Source organism: Physeter macrocephalus, chromosome 8, assembly GCF_002837175.3.
Source record: "Physeter macrocephalus isolate SW-GA chromosome 8, ASM283717v5, whole genome shotgun sequence".
In the NCBI taxonomy this organism is placed as follows: domain Eukaryota; kingdom Metazoa; phylum Chordata; class Mammalia; order Artiodactyla; family Physeteridae; genus Physeter; species Physeter macrocephalus.
Window position 1 is genome coordinate 123,513,594 of NC_041221.1, and position 15,710 is coordinate 123,529,303.

Genomic DNA, 15,710 nt, shown 5'->3' on the forward strand with positions numbered 1-15,710 from the left:
TTGTGGTATGCGGGCCTCCCTCTGCTGCGGGCTCTCCCGTTGCGGAGCACAGGCTCCGGACGCGCAGGCTCAGCGGCCATGGCCCACGGGCCCAGCCGCTCTGCGGCATGCGGGATCCTCCCAGACCGGGGCGCGAACCCGGTTCCCCTACATCGGCAGGCGGACGCGCAACCACTGCGCCACCAGGGAAGCCCTCCTCCAGCTTTGTAAATACCACGCTGAGATCTTGGTGACACTCTTCTAAGATTCACTTTTCTTCATGGAGGCTGGAGAGCTTGCTGCTGGTTTTCTTTTTTTATTTTTCCTTTAACATGAAGATTTGGAGTGCTGCTCTGTGAAGCCTGAACCCATGTTAACTCAGTGATTCTGTTTCAGATCTCTATTCCGGCTTTCTCGGTAACCCTGATAAAGAAAACCAAAACTGCCCTTCTGGTGCCAAATGCCCTGATTATAGCGACAGTCACAGACAGGGTGAGTACGCAGCAGGTGCGGGCACCCTGCTTTGTCCTACTCTGGGTTTCATTGCCTTAGGGGCTTCTTGCGGAGGACCAAGACCCTGAACCATAATACCATGAATCAGGAGTTACTCTGTAAGACTAATTTTTGAAATCACAGCCTTTAGATATTTGTGTAGTGTTGTTTCCCCTGACAAGGTGATTTATTCTAATGTAATAGTTGCAAATTTTGAATTTCCTGCTGACTTCATTATACTTACTTGACCAAAGTCAAAAAAGTAAAATTCTTTCCCAACTTCCTTTTCCCTAACATCTGTTAGGTCAGGTCAGGCTACAGGGATAGCTTTCATTTCTTTATTATTATTTAAAATGCCACCACCACCACCTTATTCACAGGGTGTGGCAGGGCGATATGAGGAGTCCCTGGGGCGGGGTTGGCCAGCCTCCCCATAACCTCCATTGGTGCCTCCCCAGAGCCAACCTAAAGACGTAAAACTTGGGCTTGCTATTCAAGTTCAGCTTGAGGACCAGTTCCTAGGCCCTCTTTGCCTCCAGGTTGCCTTAACTACCCCTCTTCAATACAGAAGTTCCGGAGCTGTCATTGACTGTTGGGCTACCCCAGACATGGGCAACCTAAAATATTTGCATGGAGAGCGATGTGTGTTTCACCTTGGCAAGAGAGAGAGAGTAGAATGGTTTGGTTACTCATGTTTCACTTGAAATTCTTTTTTAATATTTTACCTACTAATTTTATGAAAGCATAAAAGCTACATTTCATTTCTAATCATACTGAATAACTTAAAGGGGGAAGGAGAAAGAAGGAAATATTAAAAGAGGCTATTCTGATGAGCTAGGAAATATATCTGTTTCTAGATTTTTTTTTTTAATACGAAGGGCTAACAAGCATCAGGTACTTCTTGCCGGGCGTATACAAAATGCTTTCCTTATATTTACACGTTTATTCCACACTACCATACTGTAAGGGATGGGGATTGTTAAGAAAACTGAAACTAAGAGTTTGCCCTGTGTCACCCACTTGGTAGGTAACAGAGCCAAAATTTGCAACCCGGTCTAATGCCAGAACCCGTAATGTTAACTACTTTGGAAGACAGTATTTGCTCAGAAAGTATATCAGGTTCTCTCATGGGAATGCAAGAGAGGGTAATCACAAACTTTGGAAAGGGGGTGTGAGAAGATGCTGTGGCTCAAATAGATGGAAAAAGTGTGAACTTCTTTATTTCTCAATGTGTCGTTTATGGTAAAATCATTTTTCCTTGTGTTATTTGTCTCCAAATTACTTGTCTAGCTCTGACTTGACTTCTTTCCCATAACTTACTTATAAGCATTCACCAGAAAATCTCCATATTTGTACAAGAAAGAATCTAGAAGTGGCTTGAAAAAGAATCAGCCTTTTAGAGTGGCTAGGACATTTTCAATGGAAATCTAGGTCAGAGCAGAGAAAGCAGACCCTTGGGAATTGTTAAATACCTTCTAAAAGGGGGGCGGGGAAGGGAGGGAGAGAGGCTTAAAAGAGGACCTGGCGAATACAACTGGCCTTTCTTTACTATGCAGGTCTTTTCCATCCATGCTTGTTTGGGGCACCTATGTCTGAGCACCGGAGCTTTCATTTTGCTCTACATTTCTGTATTATTTAAGTTGGGTTTGAGAGTTTTGTTGCTATTGTGGGAGAATATATTCACTTTATTCCAGGAATGGAATAAAAACTGAATGTGTGGCTGAGTGGAATGAGAATATAGACTCGGTATAGAATATAGTCTATGGTGTTTGAAAATGAAAAAATATACAGATAAATTTTTTAACTCTGAACACTCACTTCTAGTTGAGCAGTATCTGTTAATAATTAAATAATTATTTTGTTTTTCAGTACATATTTGTCTCCTTACTCTCCAGAGATTCAACTTACAAACTACTAAAATCTGTGTGTGGACACTTAGAAGTGAGTACAACATCTCTGAGCCTCAATTGCTGTCTCTCTTCTGTATTTCTTATGGTTTTGTAGTTGATCTGGTTTTTTCATTTTGTAAAAATAATTTTGTTTCGATAATTTCAGAATACAAGTATTGGCAACAGTCCCAATCCATCTTCTCTTGAAAACAGTTTCCAGGCAGACCGCCCTTCATCTCTGCCTCTGGTGAGTTGCCTACATAACTATCTAAATGCAAAAGAAAGTGAGTAGGTCCCACATCACACTTCTCCTTACACCATGACCAGGGTGCGGGAGGAACTTAGGACCACAGTATTGGAGGCAAAGTTGAAGAAACAGGGCATTTCTGTCCTGAAGAAGAGGGGACCATAGGAGGTCATCAACTTTTTCAGGTAATTGAAGAGTCATCCTGCCAAAGAAAAGAAACATGATAGGGCACTGTTTTAGCCAGTTACTGGTTCACGGAGGTATTCAGCAAATCTTGCTCTGTTTGTTTGTCAGCGTTGTTTTAGAGGGATTCACCAGTCTATTTAGGTAGGGCATGATTCATCCCACAAGTCGTTGAATGCCTTCTATGTTCAAGGCACCATGCTAGTGTACCCATAAGGACACCAGGAAAAATCAAAACGAGTTCTTGCCTTCAAAGTCTTTACAGCTTAGTAGAGAAGATGAGGGATACCCAGAAATAACTGTAAAAGAAGAAAGCTGTAATGCCCAAGAGGTAGAGATTCTTTGATTCCCTTAGACTTTCTGACTACAGAGTAAATCTCGAACTGGAAGTAGCTCCCCCGATTTGTACAAGATTTGTACCTGTGATGGTATCATGCAAGCCCAAGAGAGTCCTAGCTGTGTTGTTCAAATGGTTGTTCCCAAATTGATAATCGTTAAATGTTTTAATACCTTTGGTGAAGCAGTATGAGCCCAGAGTTTCAACATCTACAATTTTTTTTTAACTTACTTACTTACTTTATTTATTTATTTATTTATTTATGGCTGCGTTGGGTCTTCGTCACTGCGCACAGGCCTTGTCTAGTTGTGGCGAGCTGGGGCTACTCTTCGTTGGGGTGCACAGGCTGCTCATTGTGGTGGCTTCTCTTGTTGCAGAGCACGGGGTCTAGGCGCATGGGCTTCAGTAGTTGTGGCTCGCGGGCTCTAGAGCGCAGGCTCAGTAGTTGTGGTGCACGGGCTTAGTTGCTCCACGGCATGTGGGATCTTCCCGGACCAGGGCTCCAACCCGTGTCCCCCGCATTGGCAGGTGGATTCCTAACCACTGCACCACCAGGGAAGCCCTACAAATCTTTTTTTATTTTGAGAGATGTTAAAAAGTACAGGGATTGAAAATGTGTTCACGCAAAAACTTAAACCAGAATGTTCATAGCTGCATTATACATCATAGCCAAAAAGTGGAAGCAACCCTGATAGCCATCAGCTAATAAATGGATAAATAAAATGTAATATATCCATACAGTGAAATATTATTTGACCATAAAAATGAAGAACTACTGATACATAATACAACATGGACGAACCTTGAACACATTATGCTTAGTGGAAGAAGGCAGACACAAAAGGCCACATGTTGTATGATTCCATGTATATGAAATGTCCAGAATAGACAAATCCATATGGGCAGAAAATGCATTAGCGGTTGCCAAGGGACGGGATTGGGAGTGAATGCTAACGGGTAAAGGGCTTCTTTCTGGGGGGAGATGGACGTATTGTGAAATAAGACAGTGGTGATGGTTGTACGACAACGTAATTATTCTAAAAACCACTACATTGTGTACTTAAACTGGTGAATTTTATCTCAATTTTTAAAAAAAAAAATCTACCTTAAAAAATAGTGAGAAACAGTACAAAATAGAATGAAACACTTATGATTTGGAATCCCTCAAACGTGGTTTCAAATCTGGGTTCCACCCAGCTGAGCTATGCCATGGGGCAAGCTCTTTAACTGCTCTGACTCAGCTTCCTCATCCAGTAAAATGCCAGGCTCCTGACGTGGCTGTGAAGATCAGGTGCAGTCATGTGTGTGTGGAGCTTTGCATACTGCCTGATCCGTAGTGGGTGTTCAATTAATAATTATTAAATTGACGAGACTTGAATTTTAAAATTTTCCTTGCCCTATAAATTCTTGCATGAAATTGAAATGACTATTGAAGTGATCAAGAGACAGCTAGTTGAAGGTGAAAGGTTGGTAATTTGCTTACAAAATATGTCTCCTCTTCTTCACTTGGCAGCTAAATAAATTGTGAAAAGCTCGCTGAATTGTACCTTCACCGTGACATTTTAGTGACGCGTCTTGTCTCTTCATTTCCTAAGCACTTTGGGGAACAAGTGGGATACACAGTAAAAACATCTTGCTTTTTCCCCCGACTTCTCACTCCTCTCTCACCCTTTTGTCATTTAGAAGTAATGTTACTGACCCTGTTTTGATTTGTTCGAGGGAAGAAAAAAGCTAAAACTTTCCTTTCGGTGTCTAATTTGCTAAAGCCATTTTCCCTTTTCTATTTCCAATACCTTTTTAAAACTATAATTTGAGAAAACCTTTCTCTGCATTTAGAACATGCATCTAGAACTTTCTAGCTACTTTTTTGTCTTGTATATGTCTGTTTTGGTCACTTTTTCTCATTACAAAATGCTAATGAGACTTCTCTAGCTTTACCCTAGAAGCTTTTCAAACATCAGCATCCCAGTTATTTTCCTAGACATTTGTTGTTTCAAACGAGTTGGCCACTGTTTGTTAACAGAATTCTAACTGCCCAGAAAAATCAGTAACCAGATACTCACTCTGTGATCTGTTGAGGAAACCCAGCAGTATGGGGTAATCCTTCCTTCTTTTCCATTTTTTATAGGTCAGGCCTAAGTGAAAGGCCTGGAGGTTACAAAGTCCTGTCTGTTGAATAAAGGAAAATGGGCCTCTCTCTTCATTTCATTATTTCCCTTCAGGATTTCAACGATGAATTCTCAGATCTGGATGGAGTGGTACGGCAAAGAAGGCAAGACATGGAAGGATACAGCAGTTCTGGATCCCAGACTCCTGAATCTGAGAACTCTCGAGGTCTGGGAGATTTTTGTATCTTTACTGAAATTTAATTCTCCACAAAACATCCTTAGCTCAACCAAAAACCAAAACCAAAACCAACCAAAAAACAACACACCTTCTGAGCTAACAATTAGGAAGGGACTCTAAACAAAGGGTAGTTTGAAAGTTCAAGGAAAAGGAATTGCCTGTGTGGTAATACACATTTAACAAATGTCTCTTTGGGAATTCCCTGGCGGTCCAGTGGTTAGGGCTCCACGCTCTCACTGCCAAGGGCCCAGGTTCAATCCCTGGTTGGTGAACTAAAATCCCACAAGCCACATGGTGTGACAAAAAAGAAAAAAAAAAAAGTCTCTTAAATAGACATAATATTGGAGTGGTTGAAAGACAGAAACATGCAATATTTTCTTACCTCTTCTTCAGTAATATTATTATAGCTGAATCGTCCCCGTGAGTCAGTGGGATAAGGACAGACTGCCCTTGTATCATGTTATTTCTTATTTGCTTGAACACTGGATTTCATCCCCAAACCACTCAACCAGCTTGTAAGAAGATCCATTTATATTCTTTGGCCCTTATGCATATTAAGGGATTGATTTGCTTTGTGGCTGATCCTATGAGTTTAAACGCACTGGGGAGAAAGCTTACAAAGCCCCGTTTCATCTTGGTAGATTTCCATGTGACAGAATCCCAGACAGTTCTGAATGTCTCCAAGGGAGAAGCAAAACCAACTCGGGCAGATGCCCTTGTGAACAGAGTGCCTGAAGGAAAAGCCAAGAGTCTCCCTGGGCATGGTAAGGAATGGATTATTTGGGGGGTAGGGGTGGGCATCTGCCTGTAACTTTGAAAGGGCCCTCATGTTTCACTTTATGACTGCCTTTGCTATTCCCTCCCCCTCCCTTCCTGCTGTAGGTCTTGGCATGTTAATTCATTTATTCACTCAACAAACCGTACCCAGTTCCATGCTTTACTGTGGGGCATACAAAGGTGAACAGCCTTCGTGGAAGACCTTTCATTATTCTGAATACTTTGAGATTGCGATTCAAAAATTACCAGTAAAACTCACGTTATTTTATTATTATTTACTGATTATTTTAATAACTGCTTACCAGTTGTACTGGTAGGAGATCAAGGATGGAGTCTGTATTGTTCACCAGTCACTCCATCGCAATGCTTGGCACAGAGAAGGCTCTCAATAGATATGTATTAAATGCAACATGTGGGAATGAATTGTAACTACTGGTTAAAATGAGAAGCGAAGGCTTTGGTTAGTATTTCCTCTGATTTTTATTACCTGGAAATAATTCTGTCTCTCAAGCACTTCTTCCCTATAGGGATACTGGTGCGCGAAGGAGATGTGTTATCATTTTTAAACAGAAGCTTTTTGTTTTCCACCCAACAGGTCAGCCAGAAACCATTGGAATCATACCCAGAGTCAAGTCTCAGAAATGTCCGTCTCTCCACCATATTCTTATATTCTATGCAATTGTGTAAGTAAGTGTATCTATTATGAATGACTTAATGATTCATTTCACTACAGGAATAATGTCATCACGTTACCAAGAGCCATTGTGAATCTGAGTTGCCTCTAATATGACCCAAATCTTTTATGGGGAAATTTTTGTCTCCTACTTCAACACCTTTTTTCTTATTTTTTTTTTGTTTTTTTTGTTTTGTTTTTTTACGGTACGCGGGCCCCTCACTGCTGTGGCCTCTTCTGTCGCGGAGCACAGGCTCCGGACACGCAGGCCCAGCGGCCATGGCTCACGGGCCCAGCCGCTCAGCGGCACGCGGTATCCTCCCAGACCGGGGCACGAACCCACGCCCCCTGCATTGGCAGGCGGACTCCCAACCACTGCGCCACCAGGGAAGCCCCAACACCTTTTTTCTTAAACTTAGGTCACCTTTTCATATTCATCCCCTTCTTATTTAAATAAATAGTGAGAAGGAAGGAAGGAAAAGCAAAATATGCCAAATCCAGCAGAAGACTAAGTTCTAAGTAGATACTCTTAGTTAGGAAATTGTTTCCTGAATTATGAAGCATCTTTGTTCATGTTTATTTTTCCATCTATCCCGTGTCCTCTGGATAGAGACCAAAACAACTTGAAAATGTCATCCCCTTTATTGAAAACTTAGGCGTTGACTTTTTTAAGTTCCCTCTCAGCTTCTAGCCTGTAACTAGCCTGTAGCTTCTAGCCAGTTGTTCTTCTGAAAATAACCTGACCCAGTTCTAGGCTGTTCCTCAGAACCAAGGAGGATCTGCAGTTTGGTTTCCAGATAAAGCGGAGAATGTGAGTCACGAGACCGGACACTCGCTGGCCAGGGCCTTCAACAGTACCTGGTGGGAGGAGAAGCGCCAGCTCAGGAATCTATGTTGGCTGGCCTTGAGCGAGACTACTGAAATGCCATTATGTGTAAATTGGGGAAATAGAGAATTTTCAATATCCTTCTAGTTCTAAAGTTTGGTGCTAGCCATCAGTCTGTTGAAAAAAGACTTTTGAAGTCTCTGTAGCCAAGTTATTTGGAAAATACCTTGCCTCAAATGTACAGTGTTGCCTCTGAGGTTACTGTTTTATGAAGATCAATCAGGTCCTGGCCACTAACCTATTGGGAATTTCTCTTTTATCCCTTTCCAGTGTCTGTGCACTAATCATCTCGACCTTCTACATGAGATACAGAATTAATTCTCTGGAGGAACAGCTGGGGTCACTAACCTCCATTGTGGACACCCATCAGACTGAGTAAGGCAATTCCCTCCAGTGCTGTCTTCTGCTTGCTGTTCACATGAGTATAATGTTTGACCTGAGCTTGGCATCCTTCTTAGCAAGCATTAATTGAGGATACATTCTGTATGAAACATTTTGTTAAGTGTATATGTGGAAAGTAATGAGTAGGAGGGTCCTAGAAATAAATGACCTGACTCTTCATGTTCTTGAGTTGCTATAGTGTCGCCAGTGATAAGGAAAGAAACAAGCCTAATTTTACATTATCTTGTTCTCTTATCCTAAGACTCAGTTGTGACCTTGGCCCATTTATTAAAATAGTCAAGTTTATCTTCGTACAATGGCAATGAGTCAAGACATTCATAGAAAAGAAGCAATTCAAGTAACTCAGCACATTTCATCATATATAACTCTTTGTATGAACTCACTTATTTACAAAACTCTTGACCACTATAAAGATCCATGTGACTAGTAATTAGTTGAATGTGTCTGTGAAGATTTTCTACCACAGTATTTTTAACATGCCTAACCTAATTAATTCTATTGACATAGTGGTCTTTCCTTTAAACCCATTTACATGAGGATTTTGACACATTCTCTAAAAAGTAAAATAAAGTATTCCATGTTTAAAGCATACTTTTACCTGAAGTTTTAATAGTAGAGATATTTCTTTACAGAGTAAGTACTGTGTGCTAGAGATCTATTACAGTAGATCTTTCACACACAGATATAGTTTCCTCTCGTATCTTCACCATAACCTTATAAGATAGCTATTATTCCCATTTTACAGATGAAGAAACTGAGACTCAGAGAAATCATTTTAACAGAATCAGGTTTCAGGTCGGTTTCAGGTCTATATGACTACAAAAACCTAGTCACCAGTGGTTGCTTATAAGGAACAGCGGAGAAGTGAGTCAGGATATTTTCAGTGTGTATCAGAATCATCTGGATGGCTTGTTAAAACAGATTACAGGGCCCGTTCTCCAAATTTCTGGTGCTGGCCTGGGGTCTACACTTTGAGAACTATTATGCTATACAATTCTAGGGCCTTTCTTTACAGTCTTAACAGTCACCTAAAAGTCTTGTTCTATGGCTTATGCATTGCTGGTACACAGATTATTTCTGAACCATAAGTATACATTTGAACCAGTAATAAGAAGTCTAATGAATGGTTTGGGATAAATTCTTGGTTTGGGATAAATTCTTACCCTGCCCTTACTCTCTCACGTGTTGTTCAAAATTATCCACATGAAATTCTGACAATCCAGACCTTCCCGTCATGGGTATTCCCTGACCTTATATAATATGTGATCTTTGTGATTTTTCCCTTTAAATGGTTGTTTTTCAAATTGTATCTCCTCCTGGATGGATTATTTAAATAGTAGAATAAGTATTCCATTTGCCTTCCATTAGTGGAATTTCCCCCTCATCATCATCGTTAATTAAATGATAACAGGACATGAGGTACATTTTCCTAATAAAATCAACCCCTTATATGATAGTGAACTAATAGTTTGCAATAATGTAGAGCTGCCTCCTAGCTCTAAGTGTATTATTAACAATCAGTACTCTGGGTCTCAGATACCTCGTTTAGAAATCAGAAGATTTAGATTGTTTCCTTTTGGGGATCTAAGATTTTGATACTATGGATCCAAGGACAAAGAAAAAACTGTTTCAGTACTACTCAATGAAAAACATCTGATTACTTTCTTAATATTTAGATAATCATCGATAAGTTACCAAGTACCTATGTCTCAAAAATGGATCCTATGTAAAATAAATTAGACCAGTCAATGCCATCTAAAAACTTCACATCTAAAATTAAATTACAACCAAGAAATAGAAAGGAGATACAGACCATGGTTCTTAACCTTAACATGAAAATCAACGGTTTTAGAGCAGCTCTCTGGGAAAATGTACACACATCTCTAAATTTCCTACAGTTTTAGCTGGTATAGGACCCCAGTGGACCTCAGAGTAAGAGCCCATGCCTTTAACAGTCAAGTGGTAAATAGTGAATACATCGGTTATATTACTAGACAAGAGCAATTATGTTTGTACGGCAGGTCTCAAAGAAGGAACTGCAAAAGTCACACATCAACAGAAATTTGATTAAAGAAAGACATTCCTAAACATTATGAAAGTTCTAGTGTAATTGGTTGCTTCTCCTATAAACAGTACACACATGACTGAGAAGAGCAGTAAGCCTTGCAAATGCGTGCAGTTGTGGGCAGAGAGAGGGTATCGGGAGATAGTAAAAGTAGTCTAAGAAACTGCGTGCTTGAGAATAATTGTCTGATTTGTGTTTGGAAGCTGAGGCGCAACATAGCCACTTAAACAAAAATAGCTTAAGAGATTTCCAGCTAAGCTTTGAAGACTTAGTCCCCTAAACATCTAGTCTGAAGTTGAGGATTACTGCAGGGCCTTTCTGATGTGAACAAGGTAAATGCACACTGTCTTCTATTATAACCTAGTTTTCTGGTCAGATAAATTTAAAATGTGTTCATTCCACTTCTTTCTTTGCCATCCCTGCCCACGGTAATTCTTCTCTGTGTTCTTACAGACAGACAGCACCATCCAGCCCGGGGTCACACGTACAGTTAAATGTGGAGGTCCTGTGCCAAGAGCTTACAGCCAACATAATGAGACTAGAAAAGGTGACAGGTCTCTTTCATGAGTTGGGGGTTATCGCAGTAGAGTGCCTGTCCACTGCCACAGGGCAGGGGTTACACACGCATGGCTGTGCAACAGGCCAACTAAATGACCATATGCAGCCGGGGGATCTTCCACTGAGAAATAGGTTCCAACCTCATCTTCCTTGTTGGTTGACCTTGTGGTTTTCCCACTTGGTTAGAAATCATTCTCTGTGCCATAGGGCCCAATGGTAAGTGTCGGCTGACGCAGGGCTCGGGGAGGGGCACGGTAGGGAGCGCCCCCAACCAGAGGGCAGCCCCCAGCTCCACCCAGGCTGCTTGTCACCATACAGAAAATATTTGCATTCAGTCTCTCTATGATACATGCCATTGTTCCCATCTGACAAAAGAAGCCAAGTTTCAAGTGAACTTGCTCCAGGAGACACACCCAGAAAGCTGGCAGAACTGGAACTTGAACCAGGGCTGACTCCAAAGTTGTGCTTCGAAGCCCTCTGCTTTTACTGCTGCTCAGAATCCAACCTTAGGCCTGGGAGATAAGGCCACTGAATAGGGAGGTGAACAGGACAAGGTAGGCACCCAGAAATATCCCCGGAGTTAAACCTAGTTAACATTTCTTATTTCTCCTATCAGCATGTCCGTCCCTGTCTCATGCTTTATTTTGACCCTTATCCCTAAAGGAAAGGTTTAGAGTGAGTTGTTCAATTCGAATTGCTGCCACAAATGCCAAGTATTTGGTGGCTTCCCACAATAGTGCAGTTATGCTCACTTGGGAAGAAACATGAAATACAAATGAGTCAAATTATGCTTGTCTTGCAATACTAAATGGTATCTAGCATTTAACCACTGAAGTATGGAGAGCAAAGGAGTCTGCATACTTCTGTTCTAAACCAAGGCATGACAGATAATTCCCACTGAATCACTGTATCGGTGGGCAAGCTTGCAAATTTTCTCTTTTAAATCCACAGTCAAGCTAGAGAAGGTATGGGATAGCAACCAGAACTGTTTTCCCTTCTAAAATGTCAGTTGCTAAGAATTGAAGATACAATTTTTTTGATGAAATGCTTCCATGCTGACCTAGAAAATGGGGTGGTAATTTTCTCTCTCGTTCACTCTGGCACACAGTGGAGTTCTTTGGACTGGGAGCACACGGAACCCTGCTGCCCTCCCGTGCATTTCTTCCCCCTCCCCTGCCGGGCCCGGCTGGGACACCACTTTCTGTAATGAGGGACAGGAAAACAGGAGAGCTCGTCCACAACAGGCAGACAGCTAGCCATGTCTTGTGCAGAGCCCAGCTACTTGGCTCAGAGGCCAACAGTACCAACAGAAACCTGTGTCCCAAAGCAGAAGAAGGGAAGAGGGGATTCAGGGTCAAAATGCATGTGTTGAAGTTGTAAAAAGTCTTAAATTGCACACATTGCTCATAGGAATCTTAGTATAAAAATAGTCACCAGGCCACACCCATGCGCTGTTGCTCGGTCTGCAACCCCCAAGCCTCCACCCCGCAAAGGAAAGCTGGTAGTAACGCAGCAGCACATGGTCGGGGGACAGCAGCTGTGTGCTGCAGGAAAGTCAGAGCCAGGTCTCAGCTCTTTTCTACTCAGTACCAGCAACTTCCTTCCACTCTCCTGCAGGGACTGGTCAGGTCTCAGCCTCCTGATCTGCCCACTTGTAACTTCCCCATTTCTGTTCATGGCATCACTGCCCTTTCAGTCATCCTTTTCACTTGCCACTGATAGATTATGCAGGACTTTGTCAATTAACTAGTCTAGCTTCAAATGTCTCCTCAGTTTCTCTAAGAAGGGCACCATTAGGCCATTCTGACCCCCTCCTACCTCCTAGTCTAAGAGTATGAAGTAGAATCTCATTATGGTTTGTATTTGCATTTTCCTAATTACTACTGCGGTTGAGCATCTTTTCATACATATATTGGCCATATGGATTTCCTTCTGTAATATTCCTTCTGTAAATTGCCCATTTATCTCCTTTGTTTTACTTTTGGGGTTTTTGTCTTTGTAGGTGTTTTAAATATTTTGGATGTCAGTCTTCTATTTCATTTCTTTCTCTACCTTCCCACTCCTGCTTTTCCGTTCCTCTTTGGTCCTGTGGGAAGCTAGGGAAGATATGAAGTAGGAATTTGGGGGATGAAGGCAATGCCTTTTACAGGTAAAGAAGTAAATACTTCTTTTCTTAGAACTGGGAATGGCATTAATGGTGGGGCAGTGCAGAAGAAAGAGCATGAACTTTGGAGTCAGATGTCTGCTCTTTTCCCTACTCTGCCACTTACTGTGTGACTGGTCTTGTTACGTAGCATCTCTGGCCCTTAGCTTCGTGTATAAGACCTGCCTCTGTGTGTGGTGGTGTGTGGTCAAGGTGAGCACACATGATGTTCCTGGCACGTACTGATTAGATCTCTTCCTCTCCACTTATCCTGTGTATGCCTCTAGGACATCACAGAATGTTCTTCCAAAAGAAGACTATGTTCTCTTTCTTTTGTTCCACAGGGTTCCCTACTCCCTCACAGTATTGGTTCTTGAAAATTCCTTGCTCTGAATTCTTTAAAGTTCATTTACCCAACAAACATTTACCAAGCACATTTTCAATGCCCAACACTATCCTGTGGTCTTAAGATCCACAGATAGGCAGGGTCCGTGGGAAATGTTATATCTAATAGGAGTGTTAAACATTATTTGTGGTGTTTGTCCGATTCAGACCATCACATGGGCTTTCTCAAGCCCGGTTTCACATTCTCTCTGAATGCATTTGGGTCACACCTGGTGTTGCAAGGGCTTTTGTTCTGTTTCTCTTAGTCTCTACCGACATTTTCATCTTTGTGCCACTCTCTCAAACATTTTTAGCCTATCTTTTTTCATTTTAAAGTGGTTTGTCAAACAGAATTCTATGCCACAATCATGCATTTATTTGCCTGATCTAAATTGAAGCCATGTGTAGCTTTTTATTCAAGATAGAAGAGGTTAAGCTCAAGCATTATATAGACCATAGCAAATATGCCCTTAATATACTCCATTCTATGTAATAACAGGAGCTTTTCTCTTATTTCAAGATACAAAACAACTTACAAAAGCTACTTGAGAATGGTGACTGACCAGCCAGAAGCTTGGACCAGTGCAAAACCTCGCACTTCCCTTGAAGTAGGTGCTCCCCAGGCATTCTGGTGGAGCGCTCCCTGCTGGCCAGAGGAGCGAGCAGATGGGCAGCCCCAGCCATGCTTGCCCTTGGAGGTCTCCAGCTCAGGAAAGGGGGGAAGGGGAATAATTTTGGTTCCTGTGCAATAAAATTTGACCTTGACTCTCTGAGGAAGTTTTCAGGGCTGCTGCCTAAAGAAAACAGACCCATCCCTGGAGGTCTCAGGAAGGGCCTGGCAGACTTGGACGATTGTGGTTCAGTGGGTTATCGTGACTATGTCAGCAATACTGACATACTCCTCCACTCCATGCCTTTTCAGTCCTACCCACCTGCCTTTTCTCTCCTGTACACCCCTCTTAACCAACCTTCAAACTAAGGGATATATCGTGTGCCAACAAACTCGATAGGATCCTTTAAAGAATTTGCCATGACTCTCCCAAAAGACAAAAAGAAACAAAAAAGCCCTAATGGACAGACTTGCTTCAAACAAATAACATTTTAGTTTTTGGTTTTTTCCCTTCTGCTGTTATGTTCTGGTTTAAGTCACCTGTATATCCTAACTTCTCAGTTGAGTATTGGCAAGAGTATCGGACAAAGTGGATTCAACTATCTCATTTTATGTTTTGTTCCTCTAAAAACTAATAGGACTGATTCTCACCCACCCCAGGTCAAGAATTTGTGAGACATGAGACTAAAGTACTAAATTAACTTACTTTGAAACCAAAACTAATCTTTAAACCAAAAAGTATGATAGTGATTTGATGCAGGATGAAAAACACTGCATTTTTAAGATCGTAGGTGGACTGTGTGTGTTTTGAAATAGGATGTCTGTAATTAATGCTGAAACCCATCTCAGCATGATGATAGCATGCTTTTCTCTTTTGCTGACTAAAATATTTAACTTGTGGTTTTGCTAACTTCTATTTACCATATGGGTTGGCTGGTTTTTATTCATAATTATTTAGGTACCCTAATATCTGTAATATAAAAGATATTCTGTTTATGATGCATTTTATAATCATTTCTATGAAATGTATTTTGTTTAATCAGATAAGCTAATAAGTGAATTGGTTACATCATTTGTATTTGTTAGCCTATTGGACAAGAATTGTGCCTGGTGCACCCCTAGCTTTTAATAAATACTCATTGGTTAAAATGCCCTGCCAACGCTGTATTTTGTCAGTTTGTAAATTCTTTTAACAGAGACAATATGCTTTTTAACTGCTTCTCACCTCCTCTCTACTACTTCCAACTCACCCATACTTCTTTCCTCCCAAGTATTCACTTCCGAAAAACTGATTTAAGTTCTTGGGTTGCAATGATATAGGGGAAAGAAAAATTAACTGTGAAATCAGAAAACCAATGCTTGATTCCTGGGTCCTCATTTTATGAGTTATGTGACCATAAGCAAAATATTTGGTCATTTTTCCCCATTTTATTGATGAGGATAAAAGTACCAGGGGAAAGTGTCATTGTGAAAATTAAACGTTACAAAGTTTCTAAAGCACATCGCCATGTGAGGCAAATTGTATACTCCTCCTCTTAATAGGAACCATATTCATTATTTCTTAAAATGTTTGCATGTCTGACAGTCCGGTTTTATAAAAGTTCTATGTCAATGCTCTATAGTTAAAACCCATTAGAGATTCAAGAGTGGGTCAGCCACCTCTGGAGAGAAATTGTACAACTGTGTGAAGAGCCTCTAAATGGTTCAAATTTCACTGAATTAGTAATCTGCTATCCAGG

The 15,710-nt window shown here is 41.2% G+C and overlaps 1 protein-coding gene across 1 annotated transcript in view; it reads left to right on the forward strand.

Moving 5' to 3' along the window:
• The window catches only part of GRAMD2B (GRAM domain containing 2B), a 25,890-nt gene extending 11,489 nt beyond the window's left edge, over positions 1 to 14,401 (forward strand). The window contains exons 6-14 of the mRNA XM_028493438.1: positions 376 to 471; positions 2,341 to 2,412; positions 2,527 to 2,607; positions 5,350 to 5,461; positions 6,115 to 6,237; positions 6,846 to 6,933; positions 8,080 to 8,184; positions 10,730 to 10,823; positions 13,882 to 14,401. Coding sequence (XP_028349239.1) covers positions 376 to 471; positions 2,341 to 2,412; positions 2,527 to 2,607; positions 5,350 to 5,461; positions 6,115 to 6,237; positions 6,846 to 6,933; positions 8,080 to 8,184; positions 10,730 to 10,823; positions 13,882 to 13,923 — 813 coding nt within the window. The 3' untranslated portion in view covers positions 13,924 to 14,401. The remainder of the gene's footprint in view (positions 1 to 375; positions 472 to 2,340; positions 2,413 to 2,526; positions 2,608 to 5,349; positions 5,462 to 6,114; positions 6,238 to 6,845; positions 6,934 to 8,079; positions 8,185 to 10,729; positions 10,824 to 13,881) is intronic.
• The last annotated feature ends 1,309 nt before the right edge of the window (positions 14,402 to 15,710 follow it).